Source organism: Nilaparvata lugens, chromosome 2 (assembly GCF_014356525.2).
Source record: "Nilaparvata lugens isolate BPH chromosome 2, ASM1435652v1, whole genome shotgun sequence".
NCBI lineage: Eukaryota > Metazoa > Arthropoda > Insecta > Hemiptera > Delphacidae > Nilaparvata > Nilaparvata lugens.
In genome coordinates, this window is record NC_052505.1 from 10,744,203 (window position 1) to 10,766,356 (window position 22,154).

Below are 22,154 nucleotides of genomic sequence, written 5' to 3' on the forward strand. Positions count from 1 at the left end.
TTTCAAGACTTTTCCACATAAATACGAGTAGCCCTCATCAAAATAGTTGACGTGTCATTGTCATACAAGTATACATGACTTGACATCTTATCCTTTAATATTAGTTGACTTAGAAGTTGGATCAATACACTATGGCTCTTGAAAATGCACAGAAACGTTCAATTGGGTGAATCCTTCGTGCTCTATGTTCGATGAGAGTTTTCGGTCCCCATATACGAACATTGTCATTTAAATTGACCGCTCACATGAAACGGCGCCTCATCGCTGTGAACGAGATTTTCCTGAAGTGTATTTTATTCATTTTCACAAACCATGGACCTACATACAGGGTGGAGGAAAAGTCCGAGGATGGCTTAATATATCATACACAAAGGTTATTTGACGGTGGGTGTGATTAGGGATCCTACTCAATTGAAAATACTACTTTACTATGACTTCAAAAATCTGGTCCGTCATCTTGGATCCGCCATTTTGAATGCAACTTTATTTTTTTAAATAGGAAGGTTGTCATGCGATACATGATTTCGATACGAAATTTCAAGAAAAAATGAATGGCGAAAACCGCATATCGATATCTGAAACCGTTCAGAAGATATTCACATTATTAATCAGTACTATTCAAAGCAGAAAGGCGAGAAGAAAGTCCGAGAACGGCTTCTTATCTCATACACAAAGGTAATTTGATGATGGGTGTGATCGGGGATCCTACTCAAATTGAAAATACTACTTTACTTAGACTTTAAAAATATGGTCCACCATCTTGGATCCGCCATATTGAATGCAACTTTATTTTTTTAAATATGCAGGCGGTCATGCAATACATGATTTCGATACGAAATTTTAAGAAAAAAATTAACGGCGAAAACCGCATATCGATACCTCAAACCGTTCAGAAGATTTTCACATTATTAATCAATATCATGCATATCAGAAATGGAATACATAAGTGGTATTGATTAATAATGTGAATATCTTCTGAACGGTTTGAGGTATCGATGTGCGGTTTTCACCATTCTTTTTTTCTTGAAATTTCGTATCGAAATCATGTATCGCATGACAACCTTCCCATTCAAAAAATAAAGTTGCATTCAATATGGCGGATCCAAGATGGCGGACCAGATTTTTGAAGTCATAGTAAAGTAGTATTTTCAATTTGAGAGGGATCCCCAATCACACCCACCTTGGAATCACAATATTTTATGAGATACTAAGTCGTTCTCATACTTTTTTATCTCCATATTTATTTATTTATTCACCTACTCTGTATGTACGTTTCTGTAGATGTCGTCCGAGACTCAAAATGAGGGCACATAGAACACTCTTAATACACCATCATTAACATAAGATTCCGTGAGTAATTTTTTGTGAAATTGGTTTTCGTGCACCATTTTTGAAATAATTATAATTGTTTGAAAATGAGTGGTCTAATTTGAATCAATCTGTATACTTTAAGCCCAAAGTGCAATACATTATCATTTTTAATTTTTTACAAGTCAGTCAATGTCAGTAAGAGTATATTTTTTCTATTTGTTTTCAGATATTACACGAAACATTTTCCTAGTACTGGAATGGAGGACCCAAGATGTGTGAATATGCACTGGTGCACTACAGAGATGGGAAAAAGCCATCTACAATTGGCAGTTACCAGTTTTGGATGATATGTAAGTTGAAAATTTATTCATGAATTAATTAATACAGATTTGCTCATTTTTCCATTACGTATTTAAAAAATAATTACTGCTCTTCCTTATGATAAGGATTGTAATTATATAATTCAAATTTTTCAAATTCAACTTTATTAAGCCAAAACATTTTACAACTGGCCATGTCAACAGGTATTGAAAAATACATGGAATAAATAAATAGAATAAAAGAAGCTTACAAAAATATTGCATTTCACATAAATTAAACATTCTTCTACACTTTACATACAAAAAATAACTGTAATTTTACAGTTGAACAAATTATAACACCCTATCATTTAAAAACTCTTCAACACTATAATATGCCTTGTCAACCAGAAATGCATACAATCTCTCTTAAAATTAGGCCTACTTGACTTTGACAAATTTTTAGGCAGCTTGCTGAAAAGTTGCAAGCCATAAACAATCGGACTCTTATCAGAAAATTTTTACCTGTGATGTTCAATGAACGGATTTCTACTACCACGTGTAAAATATTTATGAACATCTGAATTCTTTCTTAAGGTACCAATTCTATCTGCAGTGTAAAGTAAGACGCGATAGATATATATGGATGGTAGAGTGAGCAGCCTAAGATCTCTAAAAGTGCTTCTGCATGGATAATTATTTTCTAAATTTGCTAAAAATCTTACTGCACGCTTTTGCAGAACAAATAATCTCTGAATGTTTTTTATACTTGTTGCACCCCAAGCTCAACACAATACACCAGATGAGTATTAATAAGCGAGAAGTAAACACTTTTAGCTATACTACTGGTTACAAGTCTTGCAATATATCTTAATATAAAAATGCCTTTGCTCATTTTATTAGCCACCTTATCAACATGCTCGTTCCAAGATAATTTGTCATCCACTGTCAAACCAAGCAAATTGACCACACTTGCGCTCTCAATCATGCTATCGCTATCATTTATTGTGATTGCTGGTTCAAAAGGATATTTCTTTTTTAAGTTGAATTGAATAGCCTGGCTCTTATCAGATTAACAGATAGTGAGCAGTTATTGAAATACTGTACAACCTCATTAGTGGATATGTTAGCAACTAACTCCAGCTGTTGAATACTGTTGTTGTAGAATAACAAGGTTGTGTCGTCTGCATACAATGTTATATCAAAATTTTTTGCAACTGAAAGCTGCAAATCGTTAATATATAAAACGAAGAGAAGAGGACTCAGAATGGAACCCTGAGGTACACCCCTAGTCACGTTTAATCTCCTTGAATTCCCAAGTCGGCCATCAGTGCAAACACTCACATACTGCAATCTTTTTGTCATGTAAGAATCAATTAATTTCCCCATGATACTTCTGATTCCAAGCAGATGCAGTTTTCCAAGAGAATCTTTTTATCTACACTATCAAAAGCTTTAGAAAGGTCTAACAGCACCCCCATAGTGAAATTTCCTTTGTCAACCTCCTGAATAACTCTTTCAATAAAAGTGACTGCGGCTGTGATTGTTGACTTATTTTTTATGAACCCTTTTGACATTCACTCAATAATTGAATTTCTGCAGATAGTTTATGATCCTGTTATATATAATCTTTTCAAAAATCTTTGATAAGACTGGCAAAACAGATATAGGCCTGTAATTAATCATATTTTCTTGATCACCTTTCTTAAATATAGGTATTACCTTGGCGATTTTCAAAGAATCAGGGAAGACTCCTGCTTGAAAAGCGCTATTCACAATGAAAACGAGAGGCTCAGCAATTACATCACAACATTTCTTAAGGACTTTAACAGAAATGCTGTCATATACCCAACACTATTTATTTGCTTCAAGCTTTTTATCACTTGCATAACTTCTGTTACATTTGTTGGACTTAGAAAGAAGCTTGCTGATCTATTTTTCACAGTTGGTGGTTGTGTATTATGTTGTGTAGGCCTACCTCTAGACTTTGGAACGGGAGCAATGGAAATGAAATATCTATTGAGAAATCTGCAATATCCTTCGGCTCAGACACTTTCCTATTATTCACTTCCAGAACTATGTCCTTCAACAATGTATTTTTTCCTCCTCTAAATTTATTTACTATGTTCCAACTAGTTTTAGACTTATTATTTGAACTTGAAATAATATTAGCATAGTGCTGTTTCTTCGCCTCAATGACCTTATTGACATATTGTCGCTTAACACGCCTCAATAAATCCTCATCTACAACCAACCCCTCCTTGATCCTGAATCTTGACAAGTCTATAAGCGCCCTTAGCTGCTGAATCTCAGGATTTATCGACTCAAGTCTCATCCTAAACATCCTATTTTCATTTCTCTTACTGCGTTTTCTCTTTTTTTTTATTGGTGGACAGAACCGACACTGCAATGATGCAATAGGCAGCTGTGAAAGGATCAAATTGTTGGTTCACATCAGACTTTTCATATAGAGAGGACCACGTTTCTCTACTAAGAGCTGCTTTCAAATTGTTCAAATTTGAATTGGAGAAATTATAAGGAAATGCTGGACCATCCTGATCATCCTTCTCATCAGCTCTCCCAGAATCAAGATCAACAGTGGTGGAGAACACTTGAGCTGAATGATCTGACAAAAAAGTATGCAGAACCGCTGACTTACAACTACTATCCTCAAAGATGTTGGTCATTACATTATCTATCGCTGTTCTGGAGTCAGGTCTAATTCTTGTTGGCTCTGATATTGTATAATGTAAACCAAACTGATTCAAGACGATAACCAATTTCTGTAAACTGGGGTATTCTTTAAGACATCAATATTATAATCGCCAGCTAAAATAATGTTATTTTTCAACCTCTCTGTTATCCGTTCAATAAGCATGAGAATCTGTCGAAAAACAAGTCAATATCTCCATTAGGTGGTCGATATACCCCACAGATTACAAGTCTACATCTTTCCAAATTCTAACCTAATACCGCATCTCAATGTCGCCCATTGAACTTATGTTACTATATCCAGAATTCTCAAACTGCTACCCAAAAAATCCAACAAAACATCACTGACAAATATAGCAACCCCCCCTTTTCTCATACCGGACCTACAATAGCTACATGACAGAGACATATTATTCAATTTTATACAATTTATTTCGTCCTCCTTAGACCATGCTCTGTAATAATTAAGACGTCAGGCCTTTCATCTTCAATTAAAATCTCCAGCAGATTTATCTTGTGAAATAGACCATCTATGTTCTGATGAATTACTTTAAAATATTAGCCACCTGCTTATGTCTATTTGTCTTGAATTCACAGTTATCTACAATGTTATTTACATGATTGATAGAGTAAGAAGAAGAAGTAGTAGTAGCCATCACATTAGCCTTGTCATAAACTATTCGTTTAAATCCGGGCTACATGAAGATGATGCATCATTATGTTCAAATACCACATTTTTACCATTATCATTGTGATGAATCTTTCAAATAGACCTCATGAAAAGAGAGAAAAATTGTGATTACCTTTTAAAATGAAAGAATTTGCTAAAGGATAGTTAGCGACCGAGCGATAAAGCTCACTTATCAGTACTGTATATTAGATAAGAGTACCGTTCTGTACTGAATATTTTCTAGAAAAAATTATTCAATTAAATTATTAATTTTGCAAATAAAGCACAAATTGTTTATGAATTGCTCACTGATTTTGAGGTTACACTTTGTTTACTATCGATCAGATGTTTTAAAGCAGCCTGAACACAGCTGACTGATTCAAAGTACTGTCAAATGTCATGCTGGCTTCACGTAAGATATAATACCATCTCTAAAAAATTATAAAACTATCAATAAAGGACCAAGAATTTCAAATAAAAAAAAAAAATAAAATGTATGTATTATCGTTGAAATTATTTATTATTAAGAAATTATATTATATGTCAGGTCTTATTGTAACTAACTAGATCATAGCATGAAATTATATTATTGATAAAACGGCAGAAATTAATTATAACAGTCTCAAACCTAATAAAAATTGTACAAGAATATTAATTTATTAATGATTTAATTCAACTGAACCACATGGTAATTAAATCTCTTTGGCAATCCTAAGCCAATCATAGTGCATAGAAATAGCACCAAGAAGGTGATCGTTTGAAAGCAACACATGTTAATCTATTATCAGACAACAACCCTGTCTTATCATTTACGCCAGCACATGTACATTGTATGAGAGAAACTATGTCTAGAAGATTAAGCAGTTTTAAGAATTACATAAATTAAATTATTATTGTAATTAAAGGAATTGTATTCTACTGCTCGCCACTGACGTCATGTCTACGTCACAAGCGTTCTACCAATGGCAAATTTTTATGCAAATTATTACATCGAGATTCTGAGAAGCAAGGTCTAGCCAAGAAGCTTAGAGAAAAGACAGCACTTCCCTTTTGAAATCCTCACCGTGCAGATCTCTTTTTATAGTTACCAAGACCTATTTGTGAAAATTTCTTGTTCGATTTTTATATGTTCTATTTGTGAGCCGATATTTTAGGCCAATCTATTTGTTATTTGTAAATTTATGTTTTCATCAATCGATAAATTTAAAAGCTTAAAGTAAATTATCCCTTAATTAATTCGGTGAAGGAGATATTTAAACTAAAATTCCCCACGCGCTGAAACCAAAGCCTGGATTGCCGCCGATCAAACGATTTTTGATCTAAAGAGAAAACCACGACCGCCAAGGAAATTCACGTGAGTTATAAGTTTTAAAAGGGGCCCCAATCTACGCTTCGAAAATATTTCAGTGCAGAAACATAAATTTTTTCTTCGTTAAATTATTGGCCACGCCGACAAGCGCTTTAGCATTTAAGAGCCTAGAATTTATTCATATTAATTTATAAGAATTTGTAGTTGATTAACTATCCTCCGCTGCCTGAACCACGACCCCGAGCATTTTTAAAAATATTTTATAATTCATTTTTTCACTATTTTTTCAAAACTGTTCAATTTTATCAATTGTAAAATTCTGTCGAATCACGCATGGTATCATGCAAGCACAAGAAAATTTTTAACTATTCTGTTAATGCTAAATTATTATCAACCTGTAAATCAAATTCTGAACCTGCACTGTATGATTACATATTTTACTGTAATATATTTCAGTTTTGTTAATTCGCTTTCTGAGTTCGATTATTTCTCAAGCCTGTCAATTATTGTGTCTGATACGTTCTATATCATCAAGAACCGATCGAATACGATCATTGGAATAATTGAATTAAGCTGGATTGGAACAGGTCTAGGTGGATGTAGCGAGTGGGGTCAGATCGAGATATTTATTCTTTGTCCTTACCTGCTCATATATCAGCTTTTATCTGTTACCTACCTCGACTTAGGAGCGAACGCATCAATTGTACAGCAGTGGCAGCCATAGATCATATAAATTCCTACAATAGAGCTTAAAACCCGACAAGACTCTGTTCTCGAAATATATTCTGAACGATATTTGGTTCAAATACCGTATTTTTAATCCTTCAGAACTTATTAGAGACGCAGTCCCGTAAATTAGCTACATCGGGATTTTTGCTCGACCTGTATGATTTTGTATGCTCATTCTTCACAGGTAATAATTTTAAGGTATCCGTATTCAGTGTTTAGCGTCCGCTACACTACTTATAAAAATTTCATCATTATACAATCTGTCATTAGAAGAATCAAGGGTGAGCGAGCGTTTAGGCCTCCCGCAATTCCGACAATTGTATTGAATCTTGTAGTGAATCAATCAGTCTGGTGTACATTCAGCGTCCACGCACGCAATTACAAAATTTATAGCCGCTACACCATTGACTCAGTACAAGATTCACTCTACATGTGTGAAGCCGTTAAAAAACGCACCACATGATTTGGCGCCCAACGTGGGGCATTTGGATACAGCACTACATGATTTGGCAAATCTCTCTACATATGTGAGGCGTAAAATACCGCACCACATGATTTGGCGCCCAACAGTGATAGGCATTGAAGAGGTGGATATCGACTACGAGGATTATTTAGTTGCTCAGTATACTATAGCGCTGACAACGGGAAAATTTGTGAAAAATTCATGGTTGTGAATTTTTTCGAATTTAATATTGACTGTTCACTGTTATATAAAATAACAAGAAGTACCATACCCATTTTTGAACGGAAAAGAAATTTATCGATTGATGAATTTTTAGAGAAGGAATCGAACTCAGAATTTTATTATCGTGTTATTCGAAAATTGGTCATACTATAAGTCATAGGTATAAGAGATATCATAAGAAAGGTCATATTATTTGAAGAATATTAGGTCTATATTGAAACAATTTATAAATATTTACAGAAAAGAGGAAGTTATTTACATTTTTAAAAGTTTTTAAAACATAAAGAGGGAAGTAAAATTAAATCACGGATATATTGCAGAATAATTCAAGCAGAGTATCACTGCTTTTATATAAAATTTTGCAAAGAACACTAGCCTATATATAGAATTGCGGCAAGAAATTATAAGAGTAAAATATTTATAATAATAGTAATAATAAATTATAAGAGGCGTACCTGTATTACCGCATAAGTGTTCACTGTGTATCCTGTATGTTCTTGTCATTTTTATGTTAACGATATTGCTAATTTGATTCACTTCATCACTGAACATATTATTGAAGCACACTTTTGTATTCCTTCACTTCAACAAATTTTTTACACTATTTCAACTTGTGGTCATTCATTTGTAATCTTGCACATAACCCCACATATTTGCGATCATTTCACTGCACTCGCATCATTGCATCATCCAATAAATTATGGAAGAACCACACCGCATCCTGGAGGCCACATCAGTGATTTCAGAGACGAAAGATGTCGCGCGGAGAAACGCCCATGTACCACCGTTCCAGAAGTCCAGACGCCTGCACCTCACACCACAGAGTTTCCGCCGCCGACCGAAGGCTACATACCCACCCTTCCCATGCTGGATTGGAGCATCATCCTGGAAGCAATAAAACAAAGTTCTTCAGTAACACTGGAAGCATTGAACAATATAAATAAGAACTACGATCAAATGAATGAAACACTAAACAATATAGATAAGAACTACAACCAAATAATTGAAGATACCAAACAAACAAATGAAGAGTTAAAGAAAGTATATGAACAGGATTTCGATAAACCGGAACAAAGGTTGAAAGAAGCAACAGAGGAAAGCAGGACGGTAACACGGCAAATCGAGGAGGAACGTCAGACAACTAAAATCAATATTATTGGACCAGAGATTGAGCCCATGCATGCGAAAGTGGACATAATCGAAGGAGAGGATAAAAACAGTTAAGCGAACATGACACATGTATGGAAGGCCAACCTACCGAGAGTATTAATACCGAAGTTGCACCGCACCCCGCAGAACGCCGAGAGGAGCCGGACACCACCTGCCAAGCCGAGGACGTCATCCATGGCATAGAGGGGCCAGCCGTACCACCGCGCGCCGGACACCAGGAGTCCAAGGACGCTGCCCGCCGAGTGGAAGAGCAGCCCGGACCGCCGACCGCCCACATCACCGTCCATCCACCGAGGACAGCGCCTGCAACATATAAACCCAGCATTCATGAAGATAGTCACCTAAACAATAGAAATGAAACAGAAACCCACAACAAATTGAAATCACAACTGAAAATAAAAACCTCTAAATCAAAACAACACACAAGTAAAATAGCAGCTCCACGGAAAAGAAAAATGGTCTCAAGAAAAATTTATCTACATCGCCGTCATGTTAGGCTAAAATCTTACATCACGATTCCTACCGACATGCAAGGAAAAAGGAAGACGATATCCAGAAGAACCTACAACCACCGCAGTCATGTCCGGTTGAAATCAAACAACTGTACACCGGCATGCAAAAAGAAAAGGATTATTTAGAAAAACCCACAGACACCACCGGCATGTAAGGTTTAAAAAGATCAAACTACATGTCACCGGTAAACAAAGAAGGACAACATTGGCTGAAGAGATCTACCTACTTCGTCGGCACATTCGTTTTAAGCAAAGTTTAGTAAAACGGACAGTCACAAATTGGAATTGGACCTTGAATAACACAGAAATCAAATTTAGATGGGGGCTTAAGGAAGAAATAATTTTTCAATCAACTAGAAACTACATTTGTGGAATATACCAAAAATCAAACACTTCATAATCACAGCCTACCCATTGAATCCTTACTTTGCAGACTAGCATCTTTCTACTGCAGCCTAATCCATCAACATAACCTAAACTTCGCCGCATCTCAGCTAATAAGGAAAATCAACAATCCACATTAAATGAAGAATTATTATCAACTTTAAATCAAGAAAATAAAACTGAAAACAACTTTAAAAATTTACCAACCTGATCAAGCCATCTGCCTCATGTTACAGTCATCACCGAAACAATCGCCTGGTATCATCTGCACAACTGAAAAATAGAAACAAGAATTATATTATCCACAGAAAATAATTATAAATTAGAAATAACATGAAATTAGTAGTGAATAGGAGGAAAGAAAATAAGCAAAGTTATTTGAAAAAATATGTAAATCTAACCTCGAAATACAGAATCGATAGAAAAATCTATTCAGAACCAAAGCCTGTTCGATAATTTTCTTCATCCCACCAACCAATGTGTGCGAAATCATAGAGTCAATGTATAGAATCAAAGCAATGTCGTTATTTAATTATTGTAACCTATTATTTAATGTGAAATTATAAGTAAAAAAAAAACGCAACCCAAAAATATATATTTATGTTAACTTGCACGAAATGCGCATGTTCTGTGTTATATGAATGTATCTATAAAAAAAAAACTCCAAAGAAAATGAAATTCTTACCTTTAAATGTGAAATTTATTACTGTTGCATCAAAAGATCATGAATTGTAATTCAAATTGATAAATATAATCTTGAAGACTTAATATTTGTAACCAGCATTGATAAAAATCAAGAAAGCCATTTCAAGTGTAACCCTGTTTGTACACAACGTACTAAGCGCAAATAAGGAATTGCTCGAGTCAAACGGTAGACGATTGTCAAGTCACCGAAGTAAAATCACACTCTCACCCAATTTATGTAAAAGCCAGAATAAAGAGTCGAAACCTGTAATAACCATGAAAAAATGATGAAAGTCTATATTTGTTGCAAATACTATTCAAATCTTAAGAAGTAATATGTGAAATCTTGTATATTTGTTATAGTTATGGGTCTGCTCATAAGCCACCCGTGAATGGAAGTTGTGGAGTTGTTTTAATGAAGGATCCAAAGAGACCTCATTAATTATTGTATTTCGATTGTATCCAATGGAAGGAACAATCAATTATTTATTTTCTCGTAGCCAAAAGTGCACGATATATTGTTTTTAGTGTTAAGTGTTGAGTTTTCATAGAAGTAAGGAGATGAATGGTGTATTCATCACAATATCGGATTTTTCAAATAGTCATTGTTTCGACTCGTCTCCCAATTACCTATTTAAAATATCCTGGGGGCTTTTGTGTGATGAATCTTTCAAATAGACCTCATGAAAAGAGAGAAAAATTGTGATTACCTTTTAAAATGAAAGAATTTGCTAAAGGAATAGTTAGCGACCGAGCGATAAAGCTCACTTATCAGTAACTGTATATTAGATAAGAGTACCGTTCTGTACTGAATATTTTCTAGAAAAAATTATTCAATAAAATTATAATTATTTTGCAAATAAAGCACAAATTGTTTATGAATTGCTCACTGATTTTGAGGTTACACTTTGTTTACTATCGATCAGATGTTTTAAAGCAGCCTGAACACAGCTGACTGATTCAAAGTACTGTCAATGTCATGCTGGCTTCACGTAAGATATATACCATCTCTAAAAATTATAAAACTATCAATAAAGGACCAAGAATTTCAAATAAAAAAAAAAAAAAAAATAAAATGTATTATTATCGTTGAAATTATTATATTATTTAAGAAATTATATTATATGTCAGGTCTTATTGTAACTAACTAGATCATAGCATGAATTATATTATTGATAAAACGGCAGAAATTAATTATAACAGTCTCAAACCTAATAAAAATTGTACAAGAATATTAATTTATTAATGATTTAATTCAACTGAACCACATGGTAATTAAATCTCTTTGGCAATCCTAAGCCATCATAGTGCATAGAAATAGCACCAAGAAGGTGATCGTTGAAAGCAACACATGTTAATCTATTATCAGACAACAACCTGTCTTATCATTTACGCCACATGTACATTGTATGAGAGAAACTATGTCTAGAAGATTAAGCAGTTTTAAGAATTACATAAAATTAAATTATTATTGTAATTAAAGGAATTGTATTCTACTGCTCGCCACTGACGTCATGTCTACGTCACAAGCGTTCTACCAATGGCAAATTTTTATGCAAATTATTACATCGAGATTCTGAGAAGCAAGGTCTAGCCAAGAAGCTTAGAGAAAAGACAGCACTTCCCTTTTGAAATCCTCACCGTGCAGATCTCTTTTTATAGTTACCAAGACCTATTTGTGAAAATTTCTTGTTCGATTTTTATATGTTCTATTTGTGAGCCGATATTTTAGGCCAATCTATTTGTTATTGTAAATTTATGTTTTCATCAATCGATAAATTTAAAAGCTTAAAGTAAATTATCCCTTAATTAATTCGGTGAAGGAGATATTTAAACTAAAATTCCCCACGCGCTGAAACCAAAGCCTGGATTGCCGCCGATCAACGATTTTTGATCTAAGAAGAAAACCACGACCGCCAAGGAAATTCACGTGAGTTATAAGTTTTAAAAGGGGCCCCAATCTACGCTTCGAAAATATTTCAGTGCAGAACATAAATTTTTTCTTCGTTAAATTATTGGCCACGCCGACAAGCGCTTTAGCATTTAAGAGCCTAGAATTTATTCATATTTAATTTATAAGAATTTGTAGTTGATTAACTATCCTCCGCTGCCTGAACCACGACCCCGAGCATTTTTAAAAATATTTTATAATTCATTTTTTCACTATTTTTTCAAAACTGTTCAATTTTATCAATTGTAAAATTCTGTCGAATCACGCATGGTATCATGCAAGCACAAGAAAATTTTTAACTATTCTGTTAATGCTAAATTATTATCAACCTGTAAATCAAATTCTGAACCTGCACTGTATGATTACATATTTTACTGTAAATATTTCAGTTTTGTTAATTCGCTTTCTGAGTTCGATTATTTCTCAAGCCTGTCAATTATTGTGTCTGATACGTTCTATATCATCAAGAACCGATCGAATACGATCATTGGAATAATTGAATTAAGCTGGATATTGGAACAGGTCTAGGTGGATGTAGCGAGTGGGGTCAGATCGAGATATTTATTCTTTGTCCTTACCTGCTCATATATCAGCTTTTATCTGTTACCTACCTCGACTTAGGAGCGAACGCATCAATTGTACAGCAGTGGCAGCCATAGATCATATAAATTCCTACAATAGAGCTTAAAACCCGACAAGACTCTGTTCTCGAAATATATTCTGAACGATATTTGGTTCAAATACCGTATTTTTAATCCTTCAGAACTTATTAGAGACGCAGTCCCGTAAATTCTACATCGGGATTTTTGCTCGACCTGTATGATTTTGTATGCTCATTCTTCACAGGTAATAATTTTAAGGTATCCGTATTCAGTGTTTAGCGTCCGCTACACTACTTATAAAAATTTCATCATTATACAATCTGTCATTAGAAGAATCAAGGGTGAGCGAGCGTTTAGGCCTCCCGCGATTCCGACAATTGTATTGAATCTTGTAGTGAATCAATCAGTCTGGTGTACATTCAGCGTCCACGCACGCAATTACAAAATTTATAGCCGCTACACCATTGACTCAGTACAAGATTCACTCTACATGTGTGAAGCTGTTAAAAAACGCACCACATCATGTATTTGAATAACAGATAAATCATCTGATACTTCGATGCTTGAATCGTTCATCATCATCGGAATAACTGAAAACATTTCTTTATCAGTCTTTTCAAAGTTATGTATCTTTCAGGAGGCTGCCTGCTTGGTTCAAAAGTGCCCTTTTCAATGAGACCTACTACATATCTGATGGTGGAACAGTCTGGTTACTTCCTGACAAAAAAGAAGTTTTCACTTCTGAATCCGACCCAAGGTTTGTGCCATTCTCATATTGTTGATTATTAGGTAATTTATGAAACGAATTCTCTTGCAATCTATATTGAAATTGATATATCACGTTATTTCAAAAATAGGTTGTTTATCACTGATAATATTTGTCATTCATTCTTCAAAACAGTTGTATTTCCCACAAACTATGAAAATTGAACACTTTATTCAGATATGTTTCATGTTTCTCTGAAAATCATCACGGTAAGATCTGTTTTTTCTTTCTTGAATTCATCATTTTGAGGTACAGTGCCAAAACCTCTATGACCGTTAGTTAATTCAATGTTCTACTTGAGTTTATTCATTTCCCTAATATAATATCTCTGCTAGAGTTGCGTGGGGGTATTGATATAATTCTAGGGTACTGGTAATTGATGGAATATTAATGCTACATCAATTAATGCCCTATTAGGAGGCTATATGACTATAAAATCTTGTCAGTTACATTACTATATTATTTTCTGGGAATCGAGAGAAGATGTAATTAAAAATGTGCGTGTGAGAGTGAATCTTGGAGCAGCAAGATCGATTTCTACTCAGGTAGTAGAGATGATTATAGAACTGTCGCGTACAGATCTTAAAGCGTCGTGTCTCAAACTGTTAGCTTTATCCTTTGTGAGCTCCGAACTGTTGCAAAACGTTTTTGATTTTTGGTTATAAAGAAATATAATGAACTGATGGAATTAATAGAAAATGCATTTATTCAAATGCTAATTATATATAATTATTATTTAACGAAAATCCTAATAAATGCTGCAAATCACCACGAAGACCTCTGCCACTGCAGACATTGACAACAGGGCTAACAGCTAGATGGAAATTTGATGAGAACTACTATCCAAAAATCAGTTGCCAGCCCGGGAATCGAACCCGGTACCTCCCAAGGCAGAGGTCTTCGGGGTGATTTGCAGCATTTATTAGGATTTTCGTTAAATAATAATTATATAATGAACTGGTACCAAAATCTGTTATCTCAATGAAAAATCATTATAAGATCATAATTGGGAAATATAACAAGAATGAACTATTAAAATTATCTATTCATCTAATATTTATTCATCTATTCATCAATACAATCACAAATCATAATCTATAGATCTGAATGGGCGAGAGCAACCGGCCTAGCCCAGGCCTATCAAATATTTACCGGAATATCTTGAGTCACAGCTACCTACTATAGAAGGCGTTGGGAAAATAAAATCGGTAATCTTGTTGTCCTAACATTTCCATTGACTTTATAACGTAAATCTCACTATAGGGTCTGTTGTTGAGTCGTATGAGTTTAGGAGCACTATAGCTGACGAAAAACAGACTGTAAATTTATTATTAAATCAAAATTATTAAGAATAAACAGTATAAATTGGAAATGGGACAGTTTTGGGCATGAGCCTGTTGTGCCTTTCCTCATGTCAAGTATTTATACACAATGTGATAAATGAATAAACTATTATTACTTTATCATATTTACTGGATAATTTGATTCTTAGTTTATCGCATCCAATGTTTCAGATCAGAGTTCGGACGCTTTGGGTACTTGGAAGGACACGAGTATCGCATGTACAACACGTACGATGTGCATTTCTATGCGTCGTTTGCGCTGGCCCATCTCTGGCCCAAACTGCAAGCCTCCATCCAGTACGACTACAGGGACACCATTCTGCTCGAAGACCGAACTAGAACCTGGTTCCTATACAACGGCGAAATCGGCATGAAAAAGAAAAAGTCAGCTGTTCCACACGACATGGGTGATCCAGGTACATTTCTACCTTTTCCTATATGTACAGTAAACGTACAGTAATTGGTTAGCTCCAAGGTCTAAAAATACAGGTCATGACACGATCCCGTGATGCAATGCAAAATCTTCATTTTTGGAGTTCTAGTTCACCAATTTATTTTCTGCTGTTATCATAATCCATAGGTTACAAGAATAAGAACATTTTCTAATAATAAATTAATTATTGAACCATTTATTATCAAAATTTAATTATTAAAAAATTGAAAGCTTAAATTTACACATTATCTGAACCAGAATATTGCATGATTTTGTTACGAGCAAATTGAATCAGATTGGATTTTCAAACGTACCGCCATAAAAACCCTTAAAAATTGCTGCTCCATAAGGAACACGGGTGTCTTGACCTTGGTTAGCTCTTCAACGTATGGGACTCTTGAAGGTGTTAACATCACATGACTAGAAACAGTAACGACTCTGCATCTTGTTATATTTTTTCAAAAAATACCAAATATCGTTCTGAAAAATTGTTCTATTTACATGTATTTGGCTTATTTTCCAAACACCATCAAATGTGGGATCTCTCTCAATATCAAAAAATATTATTCAGATTGATTTGTAAGCTGCAGCAGCTGTTTGAATTCTTGCAGCCGTTTATAGAACTGAGTAGCGACTCAAACGGTTTTCAAAAAACGTTTTCCTTCATGTGTTTGATAATAATAATGTACATTGCACTATTTGGATATTAGACCACTGTCGCAATATATTTTTCAGAGATTCTGTTGATAAAACATTAAGAATATTACTTGAAACTTGGAAACTGGAATGTGTGTTAGCTTTTAATAACTATTTTTTTGGTTTATAAGATTAAATTATTTATCTAAATCTAGATATATTATAATATTATTTATATAATATATTAAATATTATTATATTATATTTAGATTAGATAAATAATTTAATGAGATTAGATTTATGAGATAGGCTCAAATTAATTGGAAATGCTGTTTTAAGTACTTCCATACTTCCTCATTCAGTGAAAGAGTTGACTATACTTTGAGGCTAAGGCCGTATTCACATAACGTCTCATACAAAACGAACTGGCTTGGCCAAGTGGCTCTGTTGAAAGCACAACAATCTAAAATTCTTGAAACAGTGACGGTTCTTCCTCTTGTTACGCAACGCAAATTTTAATTCGTAAATTCAATCAATACGATCACAAAACTAGTATATACAATAAAAAAATAAATATTGAATAAATGATGATGATAAATTTCAGTCTAAAGAATTTTGAGAAATAGCTGTTGTTCTATTCAATTGTAATTTTATTGTCTTTTTGCAGTGCCTATTGTGGAGGTCTGTGGGTGGCCTCACTGTTCGCTATGCATAAGATGGCGGAAGAACTAAATGCGAAAGATGCGTCCAAATCGTTCAAAGTGGATTATGAAAAAGCAAAGATCGCTTATCAGGCTAAACTCTGGAACGGTCAGTTATTCTAACACTCTGCTCATTTTCCAACTTGCTCATATTATTCACATGCTACCGCTTAATTTACATTAGTAAATGTAAATTGTAAATGTGATTGTAAAATGTAAATGTAATTTACATTACTGGGTTGCACAAATGGGCACCACTATTGTAAGTGATCAGCATACTTAGCATTGCGCTTATCTAGAATTCAAATTGCTTTTGCTTGTTGTTAACAACCTATTTTATTCCTTCACAATTTTTTGTGAAAGTATGTTCCCCTTCTTGTCTCTATTATTTTGTTGAAGTTTTATATTATCTTTTGCTTTTTTAGTTATGTTTGAATTATTGATAAGTTTCTTCACATATTATTTTCTCGTTATTAATTTTCCATTGTAAGTTTGTAACTAAATTTCTAAAATCTACTTCTAATTTCATTCAATTATTTTACTCCATGGTGTTACTTTAATTTGTTATAGTTCTGTTCCGTAATGGGCAACTATTGAAAGGTTTAGCAAGAATGCTTATGATTCTCTATAAACTGATTCTTTGACTATATTTTTTACTGATAGTTTTTAGTGTAAAATCACTTCACTTATATTGGCTACTTTTGTTCAAATTAATAAAACCAATATTAAAGACTTGTTGTATCCTTTATTAAAAACCTTAAAATATTCAACGACTAGTTTCGACCATAGGTCATTTTCAAGATTTTAACTTGAAAATGACATTCTTGAAAATACCTATGGTCAAAACTAGTTGAAATATTTTAAAGTTTTCAATAAAGTTTACTACAAGTTTTTCATATTGTTTTTATTAATTTTTATTGTAAATTTATATTATGCAAATGACAAAGCCTAATTACGGTAACTATATTTTATCTAACAGCGAATAAAAATATTCTTACTTTCAGGATTATATTACGACTTCGATTCTTCAAAAAGTTCACATTCGTCTACAATAATGTCAGATCAACTCTGTGGGTTATGGTATCTGTGTGCGTCTGGAGTGACTGAAGAAGTGAGTAGAATCAGGGTAGAGTATATATTAATTGCACGTTAAATTAATTCAATAACACGAATCTATACAATATTCCTTGAATTGTAAATCTCTGAAAGCATTTTGGCTTTCTCTGAAAGCTATAATTAATTACCTCATGGATTGTGAATTGGGTTTGAGATGAAGTGAACTAAAATTCACTAGGATTGAATTCTATTCCTCTATCTTATTTTCATGATAACATTCAAAAAGTGAGTATGAGGCCTACTACGGCGAAAACAAACCAACACACTGCTATTCCCACCAATACATCTGAGTCACCACCCTCAATTAATCCAATTCCCTGTAAAATAAGTTACACAAATCTTCAAGTATCAGGCCCAGTTGCACAATGCTTTCTTTGAAAATACGGCTTCTCTGATTGGTTGTTGTGGTATTTAATCACGATCAAAATTTACAGGGTTTCGTGTTAACGGCCTTAGTCTTGAAACTTGACATTTATTGCACTGTATATTAATAAAGAACTATTCATGGTAAGTGAAAAGACTATTTATACTCACCACGAGTACTGGATCTAGTGATTTAGTGGACAGCTATTCTTCTTAATATGTTTTGTCGTATTGCTTTCAGTTGAAAAATATCGGGGGACCGAGCTTCGCTCTTGAGTGTAAAAGCATAGAACATTTGTAACGGAAGATTAAATTTTAAGTTTATATTTGTTTAGTCGTACAATTATTTTTATGGTAGAACCGCTTTTGCTAATTTATAATCTTGTTATATTTTTAATAATAAAGACGCGTTTACACCAAAGTTATTAACAAAATGTTAATAACTTAATCCTTATAGATTCTATAGATTGAATGGAACTTGACAAACACATATGTTCATCATGTGTATGATAAGTTATGTTCAATCTAATAGAATCTATAATGATTAAGTTATTAACATTTTGTTATAAACAAAATTACTCACAATTACTCACATTTTGTTAATAACTTTGGTGAAAACGCAGCTTAAGATTAAGATTATGATGAAATAATAAGATTAATATCGGGGGACCGAGCTTCGCTCTGGAGTGTAAAAGCATAGAACATTTGTAACGAAAGATTGAATTTGTAGTTTATATTTACTTATTCATTTTTTCAGTCGTACAATTATTTTTACAGTAATATGAGGAGGCACAACAGGCTTATGCCCAAAACCGTCCCTTTTCGAATTTTTACTACATTCTAAATAAAAATCTAGGTTAAGCCACTATCACTCATCAAAATAACAATTTATTCACACTTCAAAAACAAACACATCATCAATTTACAAATAGATATACTATGAATACGATTTAGAATGATATACTATGTTTACTATGATATACTAGATTTGTTAATATACTATGTACTATTCTACACTAACAGCATCTATACAGTAGTTACTATTTGGACTTTCTGAAGTAAACATGTTTTCTAGAAAAAAATAAACAAAAATAAGTTTTTCTTGCTGGATTATTCTTTTCGTGAGATCAGCTGAGGAATAACCCACACATGCACTCGCTCACTCACTTCCATTACGATATCGACACACGACAAAATTTCCAGCTGTTTTTCCAAGGTCGTATTTATCATTTTAATGACCTTCAGCAAGTTATCCCAGGGTTGAGACCTAGTGCAATCGAATTTTCATATAATAAACCTACTTTGTTCCAAATTTCGTGAGAATTGTTAGAGCGTTTTTGAGATCCGCTTACATACAGAAATATAAAAATATAAACAGAAACTACTCGTTTAATAGTATATGATAACCTATTTTTTTGGACATGTTATTAATAATTATCAAAATTTTGGAATGGAATAGTTTTGGGCCAAACCTGTTGTTGCTTCCCAATTATATTTATATGATTTGTGATTGTAGCCACAAATAAATAGAAATTGACTTTTCTTTATGAATCGTTCCCAGGTATTTCCAGAGCAAAGTGTGAGAGTGCACTTCAAATGATCTACAAAATGAACGTACAGAGTTTCTGCAAGGGGGAAATGGGTGCAGTGAATGGCATGAAGCCCAATGGCAGTGTTGATCGATACGCCATTCAGAGTGAGGAGGTCTGGACTGGAGTCACCTACGGTCTGTCGGCCTTATTCATCCATAAGGTGAGCTCGCTTTCATTGGCATTAGCATTATTGCTACATAATTATACGCTCCCAATTTCAATGGGATTGGGAACCATGGTAAAAGAAGCATGGCAGGAAACGTTGTAACCTTTTTCATAGTGATGTTTGAACCATTCATACCATATGCTAGCGCGTCCCCACAAAATCATGAGAAAAATAGAATACAAACACGGCAGGGGTCGCTTGTACCAGATAGGTCTAGGGAATATAGATATATCTGGCCAGTGTTCAATGCCTAATGTTGAAAGAAAATTTGATCCATTAAGCCTAGTTTATACGATGCCAATCGGCGAGACAATTGTCATAAGGCAACTGATGGCATGAAATTATCGTCTTCGTATAAACACTTCAGGTCAATTGTCTTGCCAACTGTCCCGACAATTGGCCCGAATTTCAACTGTCTCGGGAGTAGACTATGGACAGTCAATGGGCCAGCGAGCCCCCCACCACTCGGAATCTCAGTTGTCGCGACAATTGGCGCCGTGTGAACAGTGTGGACCAGTAGCGCTGTCTTGTTTTTGCCAGTTCAGCTGTTCAGTCACAATAGATGACGAGAACTCGGACATGTTTAGCTGTCAACTGACGTGCCAATAGTTGGCCGCGTATAAACATTTTCTCGTTTAACTGGCCTGGCCTCCGACAATTCGCAACCACGTGATGGCAATTGTCCAAAGACAACTGTCTCGCCAATAGGCGATGTGTAAACTAGGCTTTATTGTGGATGTCAGAAAAAGCATGTTGAGCGTCACCGTTGCCAACGGTGAGAATTTCTCATAAATGTGTGTCAACAGCTGAGAAAAAAAAGTTTGTGGTTTTGTAGTTTTGTTAGTTGCTGTTTAAAGTTTACTAGAATTTGTAAAATATTTTGTGAATAATAGAATCAAGATTCTTGGATTCAAATGGTGACGATAATTACCTTTCCAAAGTCAAACTATATCATTTTATAAATATCATAACTTTCTGTATTGTAGTGAAGCTGATATAATGGGTATCCATATCAATAAAATGACTTGAAATCGCTACAACCACTTATTTACTTTTAAACATTTTGAGATACCAGTTTTGGTTGTTACATCATTAACAATTTCCAGTGAACTGAAAGGCTAAAAGTCGAGCAATATTCTTTTACTACCAATCTTGTGGCCCCAGCTCAAATCAAGTAAATTTATTTCCTAGAATGTTACAAACAAAATGAGAGTTACAGTACAATAAGATATAAAGGAAACCCCCTACAAGACTACAGGTCTGTGTGAAGGAGGGAACTGTAGATACAATAGATATTCTGCTGCTGACTATTTGAGCCCTATTTTACTGGAGATTAATAATAGTTCAATAACTGCTACTAGATTTTCAGTTCATCAAATAAATGAGTGGTTGGCCTATTACAAGGACACTAGTTTTATGTGTGTTGATGACCTGCTTTTTGTTTACAGGGAATGAATACGGAAGCATTCAGTACAGCTGAAGGGATTTACAATACCGTCTACAATCAAATCGGCCTCGGATTCCAAACACCAGAAGCTCTGTACGAAAATTGCAATTATCGTTCTATTGGCTATATGCGTCCGTTATCCATATGGTCTATTTATAATGCTTGGGTCAAGACAAATGAGGTTTAAATGCGAACATTCCAGGTTTTGAATATTATATTTATATTTTTTACTTACATGGTATTTGAGGAAACTTGCTTCTGCTCTTGGACAGCACACGTGTCTTAGTCAGTCATTTTTCTTCTATGAACTTTTTTTGTATTGAAATGTGAGAATTAAGATTTTGTAAACCCACCAATACTACCTAGATAATATGTTAATTTTAATAAAATTAATTATAATAATAAAGGCGGGTGCATATTCTTCAACATCCTCTTATAGAGTCTTGTGTCCGCCACATTATTATCACCTGTTAAATTAAGACATTTTTGAAAGCTGAAAATTGAAAAAAATAATTATAATATCGAGTGACCTGGCTGGCTCAGGTCTGGTGTCAGAGTTCTCAGGTTGCACCT

General features: G+C 34.1%; 1 protein-coding gene across 1 annotated transcript; it reads left to right on the plus strand.

The window, feature by feature from the left end:
* The first annotated feature begins 1,577 nt into the window (after positions 1-1,577).
* Positions 1,578-21,987, plus strand: LOC120349587 (non-lysosomal glucosylceramidase-like). Its single transcript, XM_039419987.1, has 6 exons — positions 1,578-1,661; positions 13,656-13,775; positions 15,299-15,583; positions 16,864-17,006; positions 19,938-20,128; positions 21,583-21,987. Coding segments are annotated over exons 1-6 (927 nt in total). The 5' UTR covers positions 1,578-1,659; the 3' UTR covers positions 21,769-21,987.
* Positions 21,988-22,154: the final 167 nt, after the last annotated feature.